Source organism: Mesoplodon densirostris, chromosome 7, assembly GCF_025265405.1.
Source record: "Mesoplodon densirostris isolate mMesDen1 chromosome 7, mMesDen1 primary haplotype, whole genome shotgun sequence".
NCBI classification, from domain to species: Eukaryota; Metazoa; Chordata; class Mammalia; order Artiodactyla; family Ziphiidae; genus Mesoplodon; species Mesoplodon densirostris.
Genome location: NC_082667.1, coordinates 117,710,182 through 117,733,936, shown reverse-complemented (window position 1 = coordinate 117,733,936; position 23,755 = coordinate 117,710,182). Strand labels below are relative to the sequence as shown.

Sequence of the window (23,755 nt, the reverse complement as noted above, 5' to 3'; positions counted from 1 at the left end):
GGGCCCTGCATGATCTGGACCCATCCTGCCTTTTCAGCCTCATTTCCCAGGTCCCCTCTACTCAAGCTTCCCATTCTAGTCAGTCTTGTTTCTTCACCGTCCTCAAAGCCACTTGGTTTCTTTAACTTTGGATCCCTTCCTTATCTAGATTCTCCTCTTATCTCCTTTCAAATCCTATGCCTCTTGGAAGCTCATCTCCAATTTACCCCTCCCACCAAGCCATGCCTGATTACCCTCAGCCATTGGAATTTGACCCTTTTTGGAATTCCTATAGCACTTACCTTTATTTCTCATTTAACTTCTAAAATACCTAGACTGAGACTGTTAATATTCTGTTTAGTTTAATCTTATCTCTTCATCCCAAGCTGCTCGTTCCTTTCCAGTCTTACTTTCTGATACTTCATAATGTGAGCCCTTCACCAGTCTACTCACTAAGCATTCAAATCTCAGCAATGATTATTATTATAACTATGATGATGTACACTTCTACCATTGTTCATACAGGGCCTTCTCTGCTCAGCTCTCTCTCTTCTTTTTTAGCAGTCACAAAGTCAACGGTTGTAAACGAAACAGCAAGGGTCAGGAATCAGGAGACCAGAGTTCTCTTTCCAGTAATTTGCCAGCATAATTTGGACAGGTTAGTTTCTCTGTGTTTTTCTTCTCACCTGTTAAATGGAGTTACATTAGATATTATGTTAATTGCTTTCAGTTCTAAAACGCTTTCATTTTAAATCTATTTAAGGGCCAACTCAAATCTGTTATTCCCAATCATTCTTATTTATGTCTTAAGCACTGATACTCATATCTTGCTTTTTATTCTTATTACTTCTTCACGTGTGTTGTATTTCTTTTCCTCCCAAGAAGATCAAGCTCTTTGAGGGCAGGTATATGTCTCATATTTGCTGTTATTTGCCACAAATATCAAAGCTCTGTGTGTAATGGAATTCACTGTGGTTGGATTAAATTTTAAATTAAATGTCCTGCCATTAAATCAGAACATTTAATTACTTCCTTTCACTCAGGAGCAAAACTCCTGTCCTGAAATTCCTAATAATCAGTGAGCTGCCCCAGCTGGGAGGGGCAGATGCTATATGAGTTGAGGTGGAATGAAATATGGTGATGTTGTAAATCAGAGTTTCTCAACTTCAGCACTGTTGATATTCTGGGCTAGATAATTTTTTGTTTGGGAGGACTGTTCTGCACATTGTAGGATGTGGAGCAGCATCCCTGGCCTCTACACTTTAGATGCAGTAGCATCCCAATAATAATAATCACAAATGTGTCCAGATATCACCAAATGCCAACTGTGGGGGCAAAACCATCTCCAACTCAGAACCGCCTCTTATAAATGAAAGTCTTAGACAGGACATGCCAGATGGTGAACGAGGTTTTCTTTACACCATGTTTCTTTGTATCTGCTGTACTTCTTATAGATGTTTACATTTTTAGAAATAAAAGAATTAAGAACCAAGTAGAGTTTTTTGTGTGCAGAAGGGAAAATATCGGAAAATTTCTGTGCCCACAGTCCAAGGAGAAGTAGCAGAGTAAAGCCAGCCTTTAGGTGGCTTCATAGAAAGTAGTTTCAACCTGAGGCTCAGAGAGAAAAGGACCCTGATTTCTCAGAGCCTTAGGAGGTTGTGAGAAGGAATTTTAATTTTGGAATGAAGAAGGAAAGTAAGATACCTAGGAGAATAATTGGCCCAAGGGTTGACCTAGAGTAGGACTGAAAGAAAGAAACAGGGGAACCCTGGGGAGGAAGGAAACCCTTTGATGCCTTAATGTTGTGGCTATCCTGAGGTTTTGATATAGCAGTCTATATGTATACAAGATGGCTTTAAGTTGCTAGTCTCTTAATTTCACATGCATTTCCGATGTCGTGCATTTGTGCTCTCCTCTTGATTTCCTGCCTTTACTATATGTTTTCCTTTACTGTTAAGCTTTCCCATTTGTAATTTTCTTGTTTCTAGTTGTGGGCTTTTCTTTTCTGCCTAGAGAAGTTCCTTTAGCGTATGTTGTAAAGCTGGTCTGGTGGTGCTGAATTGTCTTAGCTTTTGCTTGCCTGTAAAGCTTGTGATTTCTCCATTGAATCTGAACAAGAGTATTCTTGGTTGTAGGTTTTTCCCTTTCATCACTTTAAATATATCATGCCACTCCCTTCTGGCCTGCAGATTTTCTGCTGAAAAATCAGCTGATAACCTTATGGGGATTTCCTTGTATGTTATTTGTCGCTTTTCCCTTGTTGCTTTTAATATTTTCTCTGTCTTTAATTTTTGTCAATTTGATTAATATGTGTGTCGGTATGTTCCTCCTTGAGTTTATCCTGTATGAGACTCTGTGCACTTCCTGGACTTGGGTGACTGTTTCCTTTCCCATGATAGGGAAGTTTTCAGCTATTGTCTCTTCAAATATTTTCTCAGGCCCTCTCTCTCCCTTCGCCTTCTGGGACCCCCTCTAATGTGAATGTTGGTGTATTTAATGTTGTCCCAGAGGTCTCTTAGACTGTCTTCATTTCTTTTCATTCTTTTTTCTTTATTCTGTTCCACAGCAGTAATTCCACCATTCTGTCTTCCAGCTCACCTTTTCATTCTTCTGCCTCATTTATTCTACTATTGATTCCTTCTAGTGTATTTTTCGTTTCAATTATTATATTCTTCAACTCTGTTTGTTCTTTAAATCTTCTAGGTCTTTGTTAAACATTTCTTGTATCGTCTTGATCTGTGCCTCCGTTCTTTTTCTGAGACTTTGGATCATCTTTACTCTGATTACTCTGAATTCTTTTTCTGGTAGTTTGCCTCTCTCCATAGTTGGTCTTAGTTGCCTATCTTAGTTGGTCTTCTGGCGTTTTATCTTGTTCCTTCGTCTGGAAGATATTCCTCCGCTGTCTCATTTTGTCTAACCTACTGTGTTTGCAGTCTCTGTTTTGCAGGCTGCAGGATTGTATCAATAGTTCCTCTTGGCTTCTGGTATCTGCCCCCTGGTGGGTGATGCTGGTCTAGAGGTTTGTGCAGGCTTCCTGGTGGGAGGGACTGGTGCCTGCCCACTGGGGGGTGGAGCTGGCTCTTCTCCCTCTGGTGGACAGGGCTGTGTCAAGGGGGGTGTTTAGAGGCGGCTGTAGACTCAGGAAGACTTTAGGCAGCCTGTCTGCTGATGGGTGGGACTGTGTTCCTGCCCTGTTGGTTGTTTAGCCTGAGGCATCCCAGCACTGGAGCCAACAGGCTATTGGGTGGGGCCAGGTCTTGGTGTTAAAATGGCAGCCTCCAGGAGAGCTCATGCCAATGAGCACTCCACAATACCTCTGCCACCAGTGTCCCCATTCCTACAGTGAGCCACAGGCACCCCCTACCTAGCCAGTATACCCTCCAAGACCAGCAGGTAGGTCTGGCCCAGGCTCCTATGAAGTCACTGCTTTTTCCCTAGGTCCTGGTGTGCATGAGACCTTATGTATGTCCTCCAGAGTGGAGTTTCTATCTCCTCCAGTTCTATGAAGCTCTTGCATTCAAGCCCTGCTGGCCTTCAAAGCAAATGCTCTGGGGGCTCCTCCTCCTGATTCCAGAACCCCAGGCTGGGGAGTATGACATGGGGCTTAGTACTCTCCTATGGGAGAACCTCTGTGATATAATTATTTTCCAGTGTGTGGGTTACCCACCCAGCATGTATGGGATTTGATTATATTGTGTACGCACCCCTCCTACAATCTTGTTGTGGCTTCTTCTTTGTCTTTGGATGTATAATATCTTTCTTGGTAGGTTCTAGTCTTTTTTGTCAATGGTTGTTCATAGTTTGTTGTGATTTTAATATTTTCATGAGAGGAGGTGAGCTCAAGTCCTTCTATTCCACCATCTTGTCTCCTTCCTCAAGGACATTTTATTTACTGATGTAAAATAAACTTTTTCCAGCCTGGCTTGAGCATGTGGTCAGAGAGACATTAACACCCCACCCTCACCCCAGTTACATACACCCTCATTAAGAACTTCTGTTTTAAACTCTCCTGAAGCCAAGATTCCTCACTCAGATCTTGGTTGTTCAGTCTAGTGACAGAGAATAGTCTATATGCAAATAAGGATTCTTGGGGAGCCTATGCATGGAATGTCAGATTTCCCCAATGCTTGCCTGCATCTTTCTTTTGTTGCATTGTATCCTTTGTCTTTAAATAAAAGTGGTACTTTGTTTGCTCTGTGAGTAAGTATGCTCCATAAAGAATAAGTATGTTCTGTGAAGTCTGGTGAGTCCTTTCAAATATCTAAACTTGGGAAATCTTTGCAAAGCCTCAAAGAAATACTCAAAAAATTTCAAGAAATAGAAATAATATAAGCAATATTTATTTACCACATGCAATAAACTAAAGCTAAAAACAAGACTGAAAAGACTCTACAACCAGGAAATATTAGAAACATGTTCTTAAGCAACTCCTATGTCAAAAGAGCAATCCAAGAACAAAAAAATGTAGAATTTCTTAACAGCAAACATGAAAAACATGACATAGAAACTGGAATACAGCAAAAGCATTTACTAGAGGAAAATTCACAGCATTAAATACACATACAAATGAAAAAAGAAAATGAATGAATTAAACACTCAAAGTAGCAGAACAAGAAAAACAAAGTAAGCAGAGAGAAGGAAACAACTAGCAATAAATAAATGTAGAAATCTAAGAGTTAGGGTTTTATTTTCGTTTGGCTGGCTTACTTTCTGTAACTGTGTACCATAGACTTAGTGGCTTCAAAACACACGCATTTTTTATCTCACAGTTTCTACAGGTCAGAAGTCCAGGCACATCTTAGCTGGGTTCTCAGCTCAGAATCCCACAAGGCTGCAGTCAAGTGTAGGACAGGCCATGTTCTCATCTGGAGACCTAATTGAGGAAGAATCCACTTCCAAGCTCCCTCTGGTTGTTGATAGACTTAATCTTGTTGCAGTATAGGACTAGGTTTCTATTTTATTTCTGGTTATTGGCTAGGGCCTCTTTCAGTTTGCAGAGGCTGTCCACAGTTCCCTGCCATGTGGCCATCCCCATAGGCAATTTTTTTAAAAAATATTTATTTATTTATTTTTGGCCACGTTGGGTCTTTTTGCTGTGCGTGGGCTTTCTCTAGTTGCGGCGAGTGGGGGCCACCCCTCACTGCAGTGCACGGGCCTCTCATGGAGGTGGCCTATGTTGTTGCAGAGCACAGGCTTCAGACGCACGGGCTTCAGTAGTTGTGGCACGTGGGCTCAGTAGTTGTGGCCCACGGGCCTTGCTGCCCCGCGGCATGTGGGATCCCCCCAGACCAGGGCTGGAACCCGTGTCCCTTGCATTGGCAGGCAGACTCTCAACCACTGCGCCACCAGGGAAGTCCCCCATAGGCAATTTTAATATCACTTCTTCTTTAAGGCCAGTGGGAGAATCTCTCTAGTCTGCAAAGTGAGTCTTATACAATATAACATGATAATATGAGTAACACCCCATCACCTTTGCTATATTCTATTGGTTAGAATCAAGTCACAGTTTCTGCCCACACACAAGGGACAGGGGGTTATCCAAGTGTGTGACTGATTGGGTATATCCCATACCTTAGGATATGTCTGCCACAGGTAGAAAACAGAAAAAAATATATAACTAATGAACTCAAAAGTTCATCTAAATAGGCAAATCACAAGTTAACATATAATTTTTTTAAAAAAGACTTCACAAATATTAAAAATTAGATATTGCAGGGCTTCCCTGCTGGTGCAGTGGTTGAGAGTCTGCCTGCCGATGCAGGGGACACGGGTTCGTGCCCCAGTCCGGGAAGATCCCACATGCTGCGGAGTGGCTAGGCCCGTGAGCCATGGCCGATGAACCTGTGCGTCCAGAGCCTGTGCTCTGCAACGGGAGAGGCCACAACAGTGTACCGCAAAAAAAAAAAAAAAAAAAAAAAAATTAGATATTGCAAAGGATAAATAAGTATCCAAACTGAGGAAACTTAAACAAATATTTACTTTAAGTTTCAAAACTAATTTGTATAATTCCACACAAATGGATATAAGCAATAATTGAAATAGGTAATTTTCTAGGAAAATAGAATTTTTACCCAAACTGACCAAAGTAGAATTAGGAAGTCTACACAAACTGATTTCTATCAAAGAAATAGAGAAAATTATAAAAGAGCTCCCATCACCTACCAAAGAAGCATTAGGCCTGTACAGTTACACAGAAATCTTCCAAAAAACCTTTAAAGATTAGATGATCCTAATGCTACTTAAACTATTTTGTACTATAGATGAGGAAAGGAAATTTCATTGTTTTTATTAAGCAAATATTAATATCTAAATCCAATTTGAGTTTATATAATATAGAGTACTATAAAAATCTCACTTATAAAAATACTTCAATTTAAAAATCTTTAACAAAATATTAGCAGATTTCAAAAGCAGATGAGATAATATATAATGAATCATTTAGTTTTTGTTGAGTAACCATTTAAAAACTCAGTGGCTTAAAAAATATCTATATATTTTTTAAATTAATTTATTTATTTTTGGCTGCATTGGGTCTTTGTTGCTGCGCACGGACTTTCCCTAGTTGCAGAGAGCAGGGGCTACTCTTTGTTATGGTGTGTGTGTTTCTTATTGCAGTGGCTTCTCTTGTGGAGCATGGGCTCTAAGTGCGTGAGCTTCAGTAGTTGTGGCTTGTGGGCTCAGTAGTTGTGGCTCATGGGCTCTAGAGCACAGGTTCAGTAGTCGTGGCGCGCGGGCTTAGTTGCTCCATGGCATGTGGGATCTTCAGAGACCAGGGCTCGAACCCGTGTTCGGGCAAGACCCAAGCCCATTTTAAACCTGTGATTACATTAAGTTTGCTGACACCCCAGTGGCCAAAGCAAGCTACATGACCAAGCCTAGAATTAGGAGACTGGGCAGGTTATCCCACCTACAATGGGAGGACAATGAAAAATTATAGGTCAGAGGATGTAGACAAAACGAGGGGTGAATAATTGGAGCCAATTAATGCAATATATTTACTATACATCATGACTATGTGAGTCTTATTCTAGGGATATAAGAGTGGTTTAATGTTAAAAAATATCAATTAATATAGTATTATAATAACTGAGAAAAATCAGATGATCTTCAAAGGAAACAAGAAGTCATTTGACAAAATTTAACACCCATTTATATGAAAAAGAAACAATAAAAGGGAAATTGATGAGTATCTTTTTTTTGTACTTTATTTTTTATAAATTTATTTATTTTTATTTATTTATTTTTGACTGCATTGGGTCTTCGTTGCTATGCACAGGATTTCTCTAGTTGCGGTGAGCGGGGGCTACTCTTCGTTGTGGTGCACGGGCTTCTCATTGTGGTGGCTTCTCTTGTTGCGGAGCATGGACTCTAGGCATGCAGGCTTCAGTAGTTGTGGCACGCAGGCTCAGTAGTTGGGCTCTAGAGCGCAGGCTCAGTAGTTGTGGTGCATGGGCTTAGTTGCTCCGGCATGTGGGATCCTCCTGGACCAGGGATCGAACTCGTGTCCCCTGCGTTGGCAGGTGGATTCTTAACCACTGCGCCACTGAGGAAGTCCCAATGAATATGTCTTTAACATGATAAAATGATGTATACCTCAGTCCCAAAGCCACTATTTTATGTAATGGGGAAACATTAGATGGTCATGCTAAAATAAGGAATAAGACAAGGACAGCTCATTAATATAATATTAGAAGTATAGCCAATGCAATTAGACAACAGAAAGCAATTAGAGGTCTTAGAATTTGAAAGGAGGAGGCAAAACTATTTTCTTTTTCTTTTTTTTTTTTTTTTTTTTTTTGCAGTACGCGGGCCTCTCACTGCTGTGGCCCCTCCCGTTGCGGAGCACAGGCTCCGGACGCGCAGGCTCAGCGGCCGTGGCCCACGGGCCCAGCCGCTCCGCGGCATGTGGGATCCCTCCGGACCGGGGCACGAACCCGTGTCCCCCGCATCAGCAGGCAGACTCTTAACCACTGCGCCACCAAGGAAGCCCTATTTTCTTTTTCAAATGAAAGAGTGTATAAAAAATCTTATGAAACCAAAAGAATCAATAGAAAAACTGAGATATAATGATAATTTATTAAAGTACTAGGACATGAAATTAACATTCAGTTATTAATAGCCTTTGCATTACAATAACAACTTAGAATATAAAATGGAATCTCATATACAACAGAAAAAATCCATGTAAAGAAAGCTATTAAAACCTCCTGAAAGATACAGTAGTTGGCTTGAAAAAATACCGGTAAAAGCATACCATCACTTAGACATGACTTTTTCTGAATTTATACATTGTTCTAAGTTTCTTTGTTAAGACTTTGGCATTTATTCTTTCTCCCTTTATGCTTTTCATGCTCTTTCTTACTGGAAGTGCTTAAAGATTTGTCATCTTTTATAGTCTTTAACTTATGTTTTACTATATATAACTTATGTTTTACTATATTTAGCTTATGTTTTTCCTTATTTCTTAGGTCTGTACTCTGTAAGCCTTTCTATTCTATGGTCATCTTTTCTACATCTTCTTCTTTATTACTGTATTCTGGGAGAGTTCCTCATTCTGGTCTTCCAACTGCCTAATTCTTTGCTCATCTTTTTCAAGAAATACATATAATATTTCATCTATTGTGGGCTTTTTTTGATTTGTTATATTTTATACCAAATATTCCCACCTGTTTATTTTTTATCATTTTGTTTCAACTTGCATATTTAATTATCTCTTTATATTTTCATTCTTGCTTTAGATACCATGAGGACAGCGATCATGACTACAGTATCCTAAGGTCCAGCAGTGCCTTAAATACAGGACTTTTAAAATAAATATTTGTTGACAAAATTAAAGAAGGGTTTGGAGAGGAGAGAAAGAAGAAAACACAATATGGGTATGGAAGAAATGTAACTTTCTTTATGATATTTTTATAATATTAATTAATCACCCTTTTCAGGCTTCATCCTACCAGTTTGTTAGGAAGCAGTCATCAATCCTTATGAGCATACATTTTCCAACCCCTGTTTTTTCCCAGGAAGGGAAAAAAAAAAAGGAAAGGAAGGGAAGGAGCAGGGAAAAGAACTGACCTATCCTCTTTCTTTTCTGAAGCAACTTGGGTATTCAGTGAAAGCACTAGGTTCTGTAACAACCTGCAGGATGTATGTGCTAGAACTGTACAAGCAGAAGACCCGAGCATGTGTGAGGTGGAGGTGGAGGGTGAGGAAAGGCATCTGGTCATGGGGACAGCTCTCCACAGAGGTTGCTGCTGAGATGTCTAGTGGACAGACCCACATGGCTTCCTCAGACCCCACAGGTCTCAGCTTCCTCCATGCCACGCTGCAGGCATGGGAATATTTGTGTGGCTACTTCTGGTCTCATCTCCTTGGAAGCATACTACAGCTCTTCCCTGTCTAGGGGTTGATGCCTTCCTATGAGTTTGCCAGGGAAGCAGAGTGCAAATACTATCTCTAGAATTCCAGGCATGCCCTCTCCTTTTCTTCTCCAACCCCCAACTCCATAGAGAGTCTCATTCTACAAGGCAGAAAATCTTTTTCTCTTCATGGCTCTGGTACAAATTTCTTTCTATATTCTGCCCTGCTCCTCTCTCGGGTAATAGCATTCATGAACAAAATTTATGAAGACTTAAGTCATCTCTTTTCACATTGCCCCCTCCCTCCCCATGAGGCCAGAGTTATACGCTTTAATTGGAGTGAGATAAGAAGAACAGTACCAAGAGAAAAAATGAAAATATTCTGTCACAGAAGGAAGGGAAGGAGCAGGGAGAAGAAGTGACCTATCTTCTTCCTTTTCTGAAGCAACTTGGGTATTCAGTGAAAGCATTAGCTTCTGTAACAACATGCAGGATGTGTTGATCTTGTATTCAAGGTGTTCCCTACCCCTCACCCCGCCAGGGGCCAAGGCAGAGAATCTATTGATAGAAAAAGAGAGGGCTTTTTCTTACATATGCAGAAGGCAGAGCCATATGTTTGCAATCTGAAATGTGTTTTTTTAGAAAATCATTGTGAAGAGGTGGCACCAACAATGTCACCCATCCAGAGACTGAAGCCAGAAAAGGACCAGTGATTTCTAGAGGTCTTCATTGCACAAGTCATGGCTCCTGCAGCACCTGAAGTTCACCAAATAGCCACTCCATTTTATATTGTTCACATTAGCACAGTTTTTAGGCAGCCCCTAAAGGTTAACCAGGGTGTACCATCATCTGCAGAAGGAGGAGAAACAGATCAGCAAAGAGGTTTCTGGAAAAACAAACAAAAAAACACCTTCTTTCCAGCCTGCACCAGCATACAAAAACAACCTTGTGTAGTTCAAGGCTCGGTTATTCAAATGTGAAGAATCGGAAGATGTTGGAATTTGGGGGTTTCCCAAAAGAAAAGCAATAGCAGAGTAGTTAAAAAAAAATTCCTGGATATGGGGATGTAATGACAGCAGCAATTCAAGGATTGCCCAAGCTGGATGTTTCCACTGGGAATGTTAACAGTGGTTTAAGTAAGGGTTAGAAATACTAAGGAATCGCTCAGCACAAAGGCTAGGAAAACTGAGAAATCATGATGTTTAGTCTTACCCATGAAGAGCCATTTAGTCAATATTTATTGCTAACACTGGCCCCTCTATTTTCACAGTTTAAAATCACCCACAAGGAGGTCCAGGCAGGGACAAAGACAAAGAACTTCCCTCCCCACTCCAACATCCAGCTGTTCTCCACTGGCTGTATTGTGCCTCTCCTTTCCCCTCAGTTAAGTCTCCTCTGTTTTCTTCAGGCTTCTCAAAATATTGATTCCATAGCTACAGACCCCCACCCCTCAGAGACTACCTCTATCTGTTTTTCATTATGGTATGCTATGGGATAGAGATAGTCAGTCATCCCAGAGTTGAGACTGCCTGAGCTAAAGTAAGGTCCCACCTTTCTACTATGACTAATGTATCCCTGTCTGCTTTCTCTGCCCCACCTTCCCCAAACCCACAACTTACTTCTGAAAATCCTCCCAGTTGTGCAAGCCTCTTCCATTGTTGCAGTACATATTCCTCTGCCTCTGGAACACCTCTCTCCTGGAAACTGGAGGTGGCACATCCTACACTGAATAATTTCTATAATTTGGGCCAGAGAGTAGGGAAGTCGAAGTGAGAGAGGGTCTCACACTGCTATGAAAGGACCTACCTCCTCTTTCAAATTTGAAGTCTGCTGGGAGCCCTGAGGGCTTTGTCAGAGACTCATTAAACATGGGCATCTACCTCTATTAAAATAGGCTGAGTCAAAAGGGGGTCTAAAGTTTATGGTCTCAGAAGTTTTAGTCTGTAAAACAGGTGGAGGGTTAAGGAAAAGGGGAACAAAATCAAAACTGAGATAATCAGGTCAGGTCCTCTTCATACTCACCAGGAATACGGTGTTCACCAACAAATAGTTCATGGACTGTGCTGGCAAAGAGAGATAAAACATACCTGCAATTTTCTCTAAGATTTACCCTTGCCTAGAGTCACTGTAAGCCTTGTAACACATGAGGCCCATCCTGCTCTCTTAACCTGGAGCCACTCTAGACTCTTATGTCCCTCCAAAGCCTAGTCCCCCCTCTCGTGGCATATCTGCACCTCTCCCTCTTTTCAATTCTCTTCACCTCTAGAGGGCCTCTCAGCCTCCCCTACCCATCTCTTAGGATACAGCACAGACTCAAAGGAAAAAGATAAATGCACATTTTTTGTGTGTGTGTGCCTCATTCCCTTCTTTTTAATTGACCTATGTGACTTTCTTACCTACATGCGCCTGGAAGCTGACAAGGGGGAAAGCATCTGAAATCCATGAAATTGCCACACTTTGGATTTAGCCAGCTAGTGCCTTAAAAATCAACATTCCACTTCCCCCTTTCCCTTTTTCTTGCTTTTTAATACACTCATCCTTAGCCTTGTCAACTGCTGCTCATGTTTTTTCATCAAACTTAAAATCAGCTCCCATCCCAGCCTGATCCTGCTGGAAGAAGTTGTTGAGTGTTGAAATTCAAGGTCTATCTCTGGATTCCTTTTAAACCCTCAGTGCTCAGCCTGCCCCTTTCATCTCCTCCCTCCCCCCAAATTCCCCATCCCACACCACTGATCCATTTCTACTCACTTCCATGTTCTTTGTCTGCAAATGACCCGTACAGTACTGTTGGAAAAAAAAAAAGATACACTCTATGAAGACCTCATTTTAAAAACCTCACCTCACAGCTTCTGTGAAAATCTTTCAATTCCTTTATAATCTACCTGTTTCCTTCTGCAAGGGCAGACTAAGACTTTGGTGAAGGTCCCAGGGACATGATGCGTTGTGGACAAAAGTCATGGCATCAGAATGACAGCTTCTGTTACCATATGACTCTCATAAGAGAACTTCTGTCATGTGAACCCCGACCCATTCCAGGATCCTGGACACGTCTCTCCAACTGTCAACCATAGGGACTCACCTCTAAAGCAGCAGAGGAGGATGGGGAGTCCTAGCAGGAGGGAGTTGTCCATTTTGGAGGGAGAAAGCAGCAGGTTAGAGCAGGAAGCTGCAAGGTGCCTGTTTATATACCTACCAGATTGGGCTTCCCCGGGAAGGGCTGGGGTGGGGACATTGTGGAAGTCCTTCAAAGGCATTTCCTGCTCCTAGGGAAACCAGGGACTCTAAAATTTTTTCTTTTTGGCAAATTGTGGGGAAGAGGGACTGCCTAGGTAAGTCTTGGACCCAATTTATTTCAGTCCTAGCATTCAGGATTTTTGATGCCATGTTCTGTGGTCTTTTCATTATATCACACTGTGGGAGAATACAAGGATAAATCCAGGCTAGGTGGGTTGGATTCAGAGCCATTTACACTGAGATGCTTATTCAAGCTGAGAGAATATATGAGTGTAAATAATTGGAATGCAGGAAGTCCAAAAGAGGGCTAAGCACAGAGCCTTTAAAACTCAGTACTATAGGGAATGGGGAAGAGAGGTGGAGAGGTTAGATTCAGATGCACTGACAGAGAATAATCATGAAGGAAATAGTTTCCCACTGTCAATCATCCTGGAACAAATTAAACCCTGGGGAAGAAAATGAGAGCTGAGGAGGAAACTGCTTCCTGTACTTGGAGTTCCCGGTGGTTGAGACTTAGACTTTCACTAAGAGAGAGGTTTGAGATTACTTCACCTGGAGGGAGGTAAGCTGGTCCTTCCCACTTGATGTTGAGCCAGGAATTGGAGGGGGGGTGGTTACCTCAACTCTGAGAGTGACTAGGTAATCAATTAGCGTGGTGATTGAATGTAAAATTCCTGTAGAGGGGATTGAGCCTGTGGATTCTAAGAACAGCCATATTTAGTATCTCATTCTAAGTTTTCTGTTAGTTTCCTTCAGTTATTCCTATACCTTTCAAAAATTGTGATGGGAGTTGCAGCTTAATCTGTGCTGTCATTGCAAGGAGTTGAAGGAAGGGTCTGTGCCCATGCTTCGGGCAAAGAAATACAGGGGAAAGAAACAGCAACCTGAAGGAAGCAGACTGCAATAGAGCACACTATAGGTCTACAGCAAAGTGGGGTAGTGGTCTAAGACAGATGTTGGCTGAAGAGGCAGGGACAGCAAGAGTGACGTATGGAAGAGATGCTCTCCAGGATATACTGGGGGTTGTTACTACACGCCAAATGATCAAATGGACATTTCCATACAAGGAGGAAGGAGGAAGGGGGTATAACTAGTTAACTGCTTACCTGTGGCACCTAGGACTCTGGTGAAGCTTTGAAATAACACCATGAAGTAATCATGTATTACTCTCTAACACACACACACACACACACACACACACACACACACTCACTCGACGTCACTGGTTTTTGTGTTCTGCATATTCACTAGAAGATCTGTCCCTTTCCCTCCTCTCAATGCCTTGAAATTTAGCATCTTCTCTTACACCTTTACATTTCTTTCTTCGACTTTTTGAGATCTCCCCTCCTTTCCTTCTAGGAATTCCGTATTTAATTGTTCGACTAATGGCGGCACACACGACGGAAGGGAAGGTTTTCTTCCTCTGCCCCACAAGAAACTGTCTCCTCACTTAATTACACTCCGATGATATTATTTTACCACTTCTCCTAAAGCAGAAATTTCCCCCTCTCAGCTTTACTGATCCACCTGAATTACTTGCTTATATTTGAACCCTATTTTATTGACTTACTTTTCTCCTAAAATCTCCTCAAATTCACACTCTCAGTCTTAGTATCCCATAATACCTGATTTTCTTACTGGGCCACATTGGATACCTTTTCTCATTGCTCCTAATCCTTTTTCCTATCCTCTTAGGGCACCCCAAAATAATTATTCTTATGTCATAAATTACAGACCCGTGACTTAAAAATGTTCAGGAATGAATTCCTTTTGCCTGTTGCCCCAAACCTCATGTGGAGTCTGTTTGACCCCTTTACTCATGATACCCTTCTCTCCATCACAGAGTTCTGGAGATCCAGTTAGTCCAGAAGAGTAGCCCTGGATTTTCCTCAGCTCTGCGAGTGACTAGGTGAGTACTAAATTACATCTTTATGTATATGATTAGAAGATGTTTAGATTATGCACTAGGATTTTTGGTTTGCATCTCCAACGTTACCATGCAAAACAATAAAAATGATGTTTCTTGAATCAGTTACCAATCAGTTACCATTATTTTCAAAAGACATAGATCTACTCTCCATGGTGAATACAGTAAAAATATCCTGAAATTCATTGGTAATACAGGTATTTTCACACAATGACATTTTTGGATAGGTTAATGGAGCTGGTGGGGAGTGCCAGGATTTGATTTGAGGAAAGAGATCTCACCTTAGGCAGATGCCACATGTGATGAGGAAGGTCAACAAGATGAAGAACCACAGTTACTGTTCCAAGGCAGCCCAATGACCTTAAGCTCCTGGGGTTTTCCCAGTACCCATAGGATTTATACCAGTGATCTGGCAGGAAAAGATCAATTTCTTCTAGATCAGGGTTTGAAGGAACAATCAGTTCAGAAAATCTTGTCTCTTTTTCCTGAAGCAAGGGAGCAGCTCAGTTCTGGGTGACTGAGACTACATGAAACCAGAGAAGTTCTACCCTCTTGAGGGATGTGAAAATGGAAATTTCAGACAATATGTGCAGATCCAAGAAAGAACATGAAAGAAGTGTCTCTGAGGAGACCTTCTGTGCATATTCTTTTCTACCATGAGACCCAGCATCCCCGAGGATTGGCTGGGAGTCTCAGAATTGTTCAGTACGTCCACAGTTCCCTAGATAGTTCATTCCTACAGTGCTGGGGGCTGGAGAAGGTAACGTGGTTGTTAAAGTAACTAGGGAGACAGTCAACAATGGAGAATAATCTACCCATTGTTCCTGTATAGCTTACAGCTCAAATAAAATATTCTGTATTTTCAATGTGCAGTTTCAACAACTCTACTATCAACAGGAGAGCTCTATTTATTTATTTATTGAATTTTTGAATTTTATTTTATTTTTTTATACAGCAGGTTCTTATTGGTTATCCATTTTATACATATTAGTGTATATATGTCAGTCTCAATTTCCCAGTTCATCACACCACCACCACCCCCGCTGCTTTCCCCCCTTGGTGTCCATACGTTTGTTCTCTACATCTGTGTCTCAATTTCTGCCCTGCAAACCGGTTCATCTGGACCATTTTTCTAGGTTCCACATATATGCGTTAATATACGATATTTGTTTTACTCTTTCTGACTTACTTCACTCTGTATGACAGTCTCTAGATTCCCACGTCTCTACAAATGACCCAATTTGGTTCCTTTTTATGGCTGAGTAATATTCCATTGTATATATGTACCACATCTTCTTTATCCATTCGTCTGTCAATGGGCATTTAGGTTGCTTCCATGACCTGGCTATTGTAAAAATGCTGCAATGCACATTGGAGTGCATGTGTCTTTTTGAATTATGGCTTTCTCTGGGTATATGCCCAGTAGTGGGATTGCTGGGTCATATGGTAATTCTATTTTTAGTTTTTTAAGGAACTTCCATACTGTTCTCCAGAGTGGCTGTATCCATTTACATTCCCACCACAAGTGCAAGAGGGTTCCCTTTTCTCCACACCCTCTCCAGCATTTATTGTTTGTAGATTATCTGATGATGCCCATTCTAACTGGTGTGAGGTGATATCTCATTGTAATTTTGATTTGCATTTCTCTAATAATTAGTGATGAGCAGTTTTTCATGGGCTTCTTGGCCATCTGTATGTCTTCTTTGGAGAAATGTCTATTTAGGTCTTCTGCCCATTTTTGATTGGGTTGTTTGTTTCTCTAATATTGAGCTGCATGAGCTGTTTATATATTTTGGAGATTAATCTTTTGTCCACTGATTCGTGCGCAAATATTTTCTCCCATTCTGAGGGTTGTCTTTTCAGCTTGTTGCCTTTGCTTTGCAAAAGCTTTTAAGTTTCATTAGGTCCCATTTGTTTATTTTTGTTTTTATTTCCATTACTCTAGGAGGTGGATCAATAAAGATCTTGCTGTGACTTATGTCAAAGAGTGTTCTTCCTATGTTTTCCTCTAAGAGTTTTATAGTGTCCGGTCTTATATTTAGGTCTCTAATCCATTTTGAGTTTATTTTTGTGTGTGGTGTTAGGGAGTGTTCTAATTTCATTCTTTTACATGTAGCTGTCCATTTTCCCCCTCACCACTTATTGAAGAGTCTGTCTTTTCTCCATTGTATGTCCTTGCCTCTGTTATCATAGATTAGTTGACCATAGGTGCATGGGTTTATCCCTGGGCTTTCTATCCTGTTCCATTGATCTATATTTCTGTTTTTGTACCAGTACCATATTGTTTTTATTACTGTAGCTTTGTAGTATAGTCTGAAGTCAGGGAGTCTGATTCCTCCAGCTCTGTTTTTTTCCCTCAAGACTTCTTTGGCTATTTGGGGTCTTTTGTGTCTCCATACAAATTTTAAGACTTTTTGTTCTAGTTCTGTAAAAAATGACATTGGTACTTTGATAGGGATTGCATTGAATCTGTAGATTGCTTTGGTTAGTATAGTCATTTTCACAATATTAATTCTTCCAGTCCAAGAACATGGTATATCTCTCCATCTGTTGGTATCATCTTTAATTTCTTTCAGCAGTGTCATAGTTTTCTGCATACAGGTCTTTTGTCTCCCTAGGTAGGTTTATTCCTAGGTATTTTATTCTTTTTGTTGCAGTGGTAAATGGGAGTGTTGCCTTAATTTCTCTTTCAGATTTTTCATCATTAGTGTGTAGGAATGCAAGAGATTACTGTGTATTAATTTTGTATCCTGCAACTTTACCAAATTCATTGATTAACTCTAGTAGTTTTCTGGTGGCATCTTTAGGATTCTCTATGTATAGTATCATGTCATCTGCAAACAGTGACAGTGTTACTTCTTCTTTTCCAATTTGTATTCTTTTTATTTCTTTTTCTTCTCTGATTGGTGTGGCTAGGACTTCCACAACTATACTGAATAATAGTGGTGGGAGTGGACATCCTTGTCTTGTTCCTGATCTTAGAGGAAATGATTTCAGTTTTTCACCCTTGAGAATGATGTTTACTGTGCCTTTGTCGTATATGGCCTCAATTATGTTGAAGTAGGTTCCCTCCATGCCAACTCTCTGGAGAGTTTTTATCATAAATGGTGTTGAATTTTCTCAAAAGCTTTTTCTGCCTCTATTGAGATGATCATATAGCTTTTCTTCTTCAATTTGTTAATATGGTGTATCACATTGATTGATTTGCATAAATTGAAGAATCCTTGCATCCCTGGGATAAATCCCACTTGATCATGGTGTATGATCCTTTTAATGTGTTGTTGGATTCTGTTTGCTAGTATTTTGTTGAGGATTTTTGCATCTACATTCTTCAGTGATATTGGTCTGTAATTTTCTTTTTTTGTAGTATCTTTGTCTGGTATTGATATCAGGGTGATGGTGGCCTCATAGAGTGAGTTTGGGCATGTTCCTTCCTCTGCAATTTTTTGGAAGAGTTTGAAAAGGATGGGTGTTAGCTCTTCTCTAAATGTTTGATAGAATCTACCTGTGAAGCCATCTTGTTCTGGACTTTTGTTTGTTGGAAGATTTTTAATCACAGTTTCAATTTCATTACTTGAGATTGGTCTGTTCATATTTTCTATTTCTTCCTGGTTCAGTCTTGGAAGGTCATACCTTTCTGAGAATTTGTCCATTTCTTCCAGGTTGTCCATTTGATTGGCATAGAGTTGCTTGTTGTAGTCTCTTAGGATGCTTTGTATTTCCGTGGTGTCTGTTGTAACTTCTCCTTTTTCATTTCTAATTTTATTGATTTGAGTCCTCTCCCTCTTTTTCTTGATGAGTCTCCCTAATGATTTATCAATTTTGTTTATCTTCTTAAAGAACCAGCTTTTAGTTTTATTGATCTTTGTTATTGTCTCTTTGTTTCTATTTCATTTATTTCTGCTCTGATCTTTATGATTTCTTTTTTTTTTTTTTTTTTTTTTTTTTTTTTGCTGTACGCGGGCCTCTCACTGCTGTGGCCTCTCCCGTTGCGGAGCACAGGCTCCGGACACACAGGCTCCGCGGCCATGGCTCGCGGGCCCAGCCGCTCCGCGGCATGTGGGATCTTCCGGGATCGGGGCACGAACCCGTGTCCCCTGCATCGGCAGGCGGACTCTCAACCACTGCGCCACCATGGAAGCCCTATGATTTCTTTCCTTCTGCTAACTTTGGGTTTTGTTTGCTCTTCTTTCTCTAGTTCCTTTAGGTGTAAGGTTAGATTGTTTATTTGAGATTTTTCTTGTTTCTTGAGGTAGGCTTGTATTGCTATAAACTTCCCTCTTAGAACTGCTTTTGCTGCAACCCATAGGTTTTGGATTGTCATGTTTTCATTGTCATTTGTCTCTAGGTATTTTTTGATATCCTCTTTGATTTCTTCAGTGATGTCTTGGTTATTTAGTAATGTATTGTTTAGCCTCCATGTGTTCGTGTTTTTTACTTTTTTTTTCCCTGTAATTCATTTCTAATCTCATAGCATTGTGGTCAGAAAAGATGCTTGATATGATTTCAATTTTCTTAAATTTACTGAGGCTTGATTTGTGACCCAAGATGTGATCTGTCCTGGAGAATGTTCCATGCACACTTGAGAAGAAAGCGTAATCTGCTGTTTTTGGATGGAATGTCTTATCCATATCAGTCAAACCTATCTGGTCTTTTGTGTCATTTAAAGCTTACATTTCCTTATTAATTTTCTGTTTGGATGATGTGTCCATTGGTGTAAGTGAGGTGTTAAAGTGCCCCACTATTATTGTGTTACTATCAGTTTCCTCTTTTATAGCTGTTAGCAGTTGCCTTATGTATTGAGGTGCTCCTATGTTGGGTGCATATATATTTATAATTATTATATCTTCTTCTTGGATTGATCCCTTGATTGTTATGTAATGTCCCTCCTTGTTTCTTGTAATGTTCTTTATTTTAACGTCTATTTTATCTGCTATGAGTATTGCTACTCCAGCTTTCTTTTGATTTCCATTTGCATGGAATATCTTTTTCCATCCCCTCACTTTCAGTCTGTATGTGTCCCTAGGTCTGAAGTGGGTCTCTTGTAGACAGCATATATATGGATATTGTTTTTGTATCCATTCAGCAAGCCTGTGTCTTTTGGTTGGAGCATTTAATCCATTCACGTTTAAGGTAATTATCGATATGTATGTTCCTATGACCATTTTCTTAATTGTTTTGGGTTTGTTTTTGTAGGTCCTTTTCTTCTCTTGTGTTTTGCACTTAAAGAAGTTCCTTTATCATTTGTTGTAGAGCTGATTTGGTGGCACTGAATTCTCTTAGCTTTTGCTTGTCTGTAGAGCTTTTGATTTCTCTGTCAAATGTGAATGAGATCCTTGCCAGGCAGAGTAATCTTGGTTGTATGTTTTTCCCTTTCATCACTTTAAATATATCATGCCAGTTCCTTCTGACTTGTAGAGTTTCTGCTGAGAAATCAGCTGTTAACCTTATGGAAGTTCCCTTGTATGTTATTTGTCGTTTTTCCGTTGCTGCTTTCAATACTTTTTCTTTGTCTTTAATTTTTGCCAATTTGATTACTGTGTGTCTTGGCGTGTTTCTCCTTGGGTTTATCCTGTATGGGACTCGGTGCACTTCCTGGACTTGGGTGTCTATTTCCTTTCCCATGATAGGGAAGTTTGCAACTATAGTCTCTTCAAATATTTTTTGCAGTCCTTTCTCTGTCTCTTCTCCTTCTGGGACCCCTATAATGCGAATGTTGTTGCACTTAATGCTGTCCCAGAGGTCTCTTAGGCTGTCTTCATTTCTTTTCATTCTTTTTTCTTTATTCTGTTCCACAGCAGTGAATTCCACCATTCTGTCTTCCAGGTCACTTATCCATTCTTCTGCCTCAGTTATTCTGCTATTGATTCCTTATAGTGTATTTTTCCGTTTGGTTATTGTATTATTCATCTCTGTTTGTTCTTTAATTCTTCTAGGTCTTTGTTAAACATTTCTTGCATCTTCTCGATCTTTGCCTCCATTCTTTTTCTGAGGTCCTGGATCATCTTCACTAACATTTTCCTGAATTCTTTTTCTGAAAGGTTGCCTATCTCCACTTGATTTAGTTGTTTTTCTGGGGTTTTATCTTGTTCCTTCATCTGGTACCTAGCCCTCTGCCTTTTCATCTTGCCTATCTTTCTGTGAATGTGAGAATTTTTTCTAAGGGTGACCTCAGCTAAGGAGAAATAAGGGATTCCTTTTCTACTTTCCAAGGTAAATTCACCAGTCATGAAAGTCATGCTCAGAGACCAGCAGTCCCATGGTAGCATATAACCTTCTGTTTTGCTGAGTTTACTACTTACATTGAGACTATCCCTGACCAGTTTACTGAAGCACATTCCCCCTTCTTATTTCCTCTCTCTCTCTCTCTCTCTTCCTCTGTCTCTGTCTGTCTGTCTGTCTCTCTCTCTCTCTGTGTGTGTGTATGTGTCTGTGTGTGTGTGTGTCTGTGTGTCTGTGTGTGTGGGAAGCAAGCTGGGAGAAATCTGTTATTTTAAAAATGCCACAGAACTTTCCTACCATGTTTAAGCTGCCTTATTCTGATTCATCATTTCTTGGTTGCTGTAAACCTTAGACAAAGTGGATTTCAATGAATTTTGCTCTTTTAGTCAGTGTTTCTGTGGAGGGACAGTCCTTTCTAGCTCCCTCGTCTGTCATTTCCACTGATGACGCCTCCAGGGCTCCTCAAAAGGTATATTTTAAAATAATTAAATAACTCATAAGTTCTAATTTAGTCCTCACAATTATTCTTGATAGATACCACTGTTTATTTTTTTCTATGTAAAAAACCCCTGAGGATAGAGAGGTTAAAGGTCACACACAGGGTCACACAACCAACAAGTGGAGAATCCAGATTTAAACAGAGTTTCATCCAACACTGAGCATGATGCTATAATGATCACCCATGGAAAGAAGGTAGCTGGTTTTCATAGACCAGAGGTTATAATAACTTGGTAAGATTTTTTTATTTTATTTATGTCTTTATTTATTTATTTTTGGCTGCATCAGGTCTTAGTTGTGGCACATGGGATCTTCATTGAGGCATGGGGGGGGGTCTTTCAGCGTGTGGGCTTCTCTCTAGTTGTGGCATGCAGGTTTTCTCTTCTCTAGTTGTGGCGCACAGGTTCCAGAGCACATGGGCTCTGTAGTTTGCAGTATGCAGGCTCTCTACTTGAGGCTTGTGAGCTCAGTAGTTGTGGCATGTGGGCTTAGTTGCCCTGCAGCATGTGGGATCTTAGTTCCCTGACCAGGGATCAAACCTGCATCCCCTGCATTGGAAGGCGGATTCTTTACCACTGGACCACCAGGGAAGTCCCTAACTTGGTAAAATTTTTAAAACTCTTGTAATGTTCTTGTGTTTGAAGTGATCAGCAGTAAAATCCGAAAACTGAAAAGTGTATGTAGGGTCATGGAGCCTAGTGGCCTATTGCATGGCCACACATAGATGGAGAAAACCTCTGAAACATGAAGTGGATAGTGGTAGTGTGGGAAGGAAAGAAAGAGAGTTGAGTCTCTGCGTCATTGCGAGGAAGGCTGGAGGATCCTGGAAATCTCCTAGGGTGGGGTGATGCTCTCTCCCGGTTGCTTCCTATGCAGACAGCCCCACTCAACATGCACCCTAAGCTTCCACAATGGAGAACCTTCCTCATCTCCCTGAAGAAGCCCCATTCTCTCTTGCACATGCTAGGAAAATGCCTCAACCACAGGTCTTGGTGTAAATGTTCTTTCTTCCAGGACTCCGCCTCCCTGTTCCTCCTGTGTGTTCCCACAGCACAGCTGAGACCCATGATATGAAAATAGTCAGCCTTATCTTTGACTCCTCTTCCTCTCTCATTTCACATTAAACCACTGACAGAGTCCAGTCTATGCTGTCTTCATAAGATCAGGACTGTCATTTCCTTCTCCATTCCCACTATTGCTGCTCTTGTTATGACTTTCATGTTGCCCACCTGGAGCTTATTCTTTTCTCAGTATGTAAGCATTTGTTGAATTAAATCCATTGAAATAGAGTTTTAACAAGCATTGGTTAGAGAAGCAAGCTTTGCTTCTGATCCTTGGAGCACAGGAAGTCTGTCATTACAGAGTTGGGATGCTGAAGCTGCTTGCAGGAATGAAGAAAGAAGGAAAGAGATTATTTTAAGCACCTCAACCTGGGAGAAGCCTCAGAGGAAGGAAGCAAATGATGAAACTGCAGAAGGAGGTGTTGCATAACCAAAGTCAAGGAGATGAGGCCCTGAGAGAAGTGCATCCCCTGGTCATGACTCACAGTGCCAGGCAAAGTCAGACTGGATCCTGCTCTCAAAGAGGGGCAATAATGCAAGGGGTCTTCTTGAGAGCTTCATGTAGCTCCAGACAGGGTAGGAGGAGGGTTGTGGAACCAGTAGTTCAGCAGAATGTAATCCTGATAAGCCTGGGAACATAAGCCTTGGGTGCAGCCTGTGGGGTTAGGAGAACAGAACATCTTCTCCTTGAGGCCTTGAGCTGAGATAGTTTTTGATCATTAAAGTCCAAATGGGCATCAGATGAGAGGTAAAAAGCTTAGTCATGTGAGAAGAGGAACAAGGCAACACTGGAACTCTTGGCACCATCCAGAGGTAGGTGGAGAAGGAGTAATAGGGCATTAGTACATTTATAAGACATCAATATACTCAAGAGAAAAAAAAACGGTGCTTATCATTTCAAAGACTTAAACGTGCCAAAATGTTGACAATGCAAGGTTAGAAAGAGGACACAGCCTCCTTTCCATGTCTTAGATGTTTCCTGAGAGTGTGTGCTCACACCCAGTATAAGAAAGTGAGATTCCTGTAACAGCTCCATACTCCCCTCCTCATCCCAGAAAAGTTCCTCCCCCCAGTATAAGTCTGGAATGCAGCTCCAAAGACATTGTGATGAGGACTTTCTGCTCAGGTCAACCGAGGTACCCAGTAATTCAAAACTGATGAACTAGCCACAAGTTTAGTGTCACAGGTATAGTGGGGCATAATTTGAATCATAATATATATATTTAATTATAAGGTTATCTTTTGTTTCTCAATATGCATCAGGAGTTTACCATTCTGTCTTCTGTCCCATCTCCTACCATTCAGTACCACCAATTGGCTTTATGGAGTATTGGGTTGGGGGACCTATTTTTGCTACTTCCATTATTCCGATGCCACCATTTGGCTGATCCTTAGAAGACAATCAGTAGACACAAATCTGACTGTACTCATTCAGGAGGATTCTTAGCAAGCAGCATAGACCACAGTGTGAAAGCCAGACT

At 40.8% G+C, this 23,755-nt stretch overlaps 1 protein-coding gene and 1 long non-coding RNA gene across 4 annotated transcripts in view; one reads left to right on the top strand and one right to left on the bottom strand.

The window, feature by feature from the left end:
• The window catches only part of LOC132493481 (uncharacterized), a 42,906-nt gene that overhangs the window by 3,498 nt on the left and 15,653 nt on the right, over positions 1 to 23,755 (top strand). For all 3 annotated transcript variants that reach the window (XR_009532990.1, XR_009532989.1, XR_009532988.1), the window contains exons 3-5: positions 541 to 637; positions 8,718 to 8,855; positions 14,410 to 14,475. This is a non-coding gene — a long non-coding RNA (uncharacterized LOC132493481). The remainder of the gene's footprint in view (positions 1 to 540; positions 638 to 8,717; positions 8,856 to 14,409; positions 14,476 to 23,755) is intronic.
• PATE1 (prostate and testis expressed 1) lies at positions 10,049 to 12,463 on the bottom strand. Its single transcript, XM_060105597.1, is given in 4 exon segments — positions 10,049 to 10,146; positions 10,149 to 10,181; positions 10,952 to 11,122; positions 12,379 to 12,463. Coding segments are annotated over 4 exon segments (387 nt in total).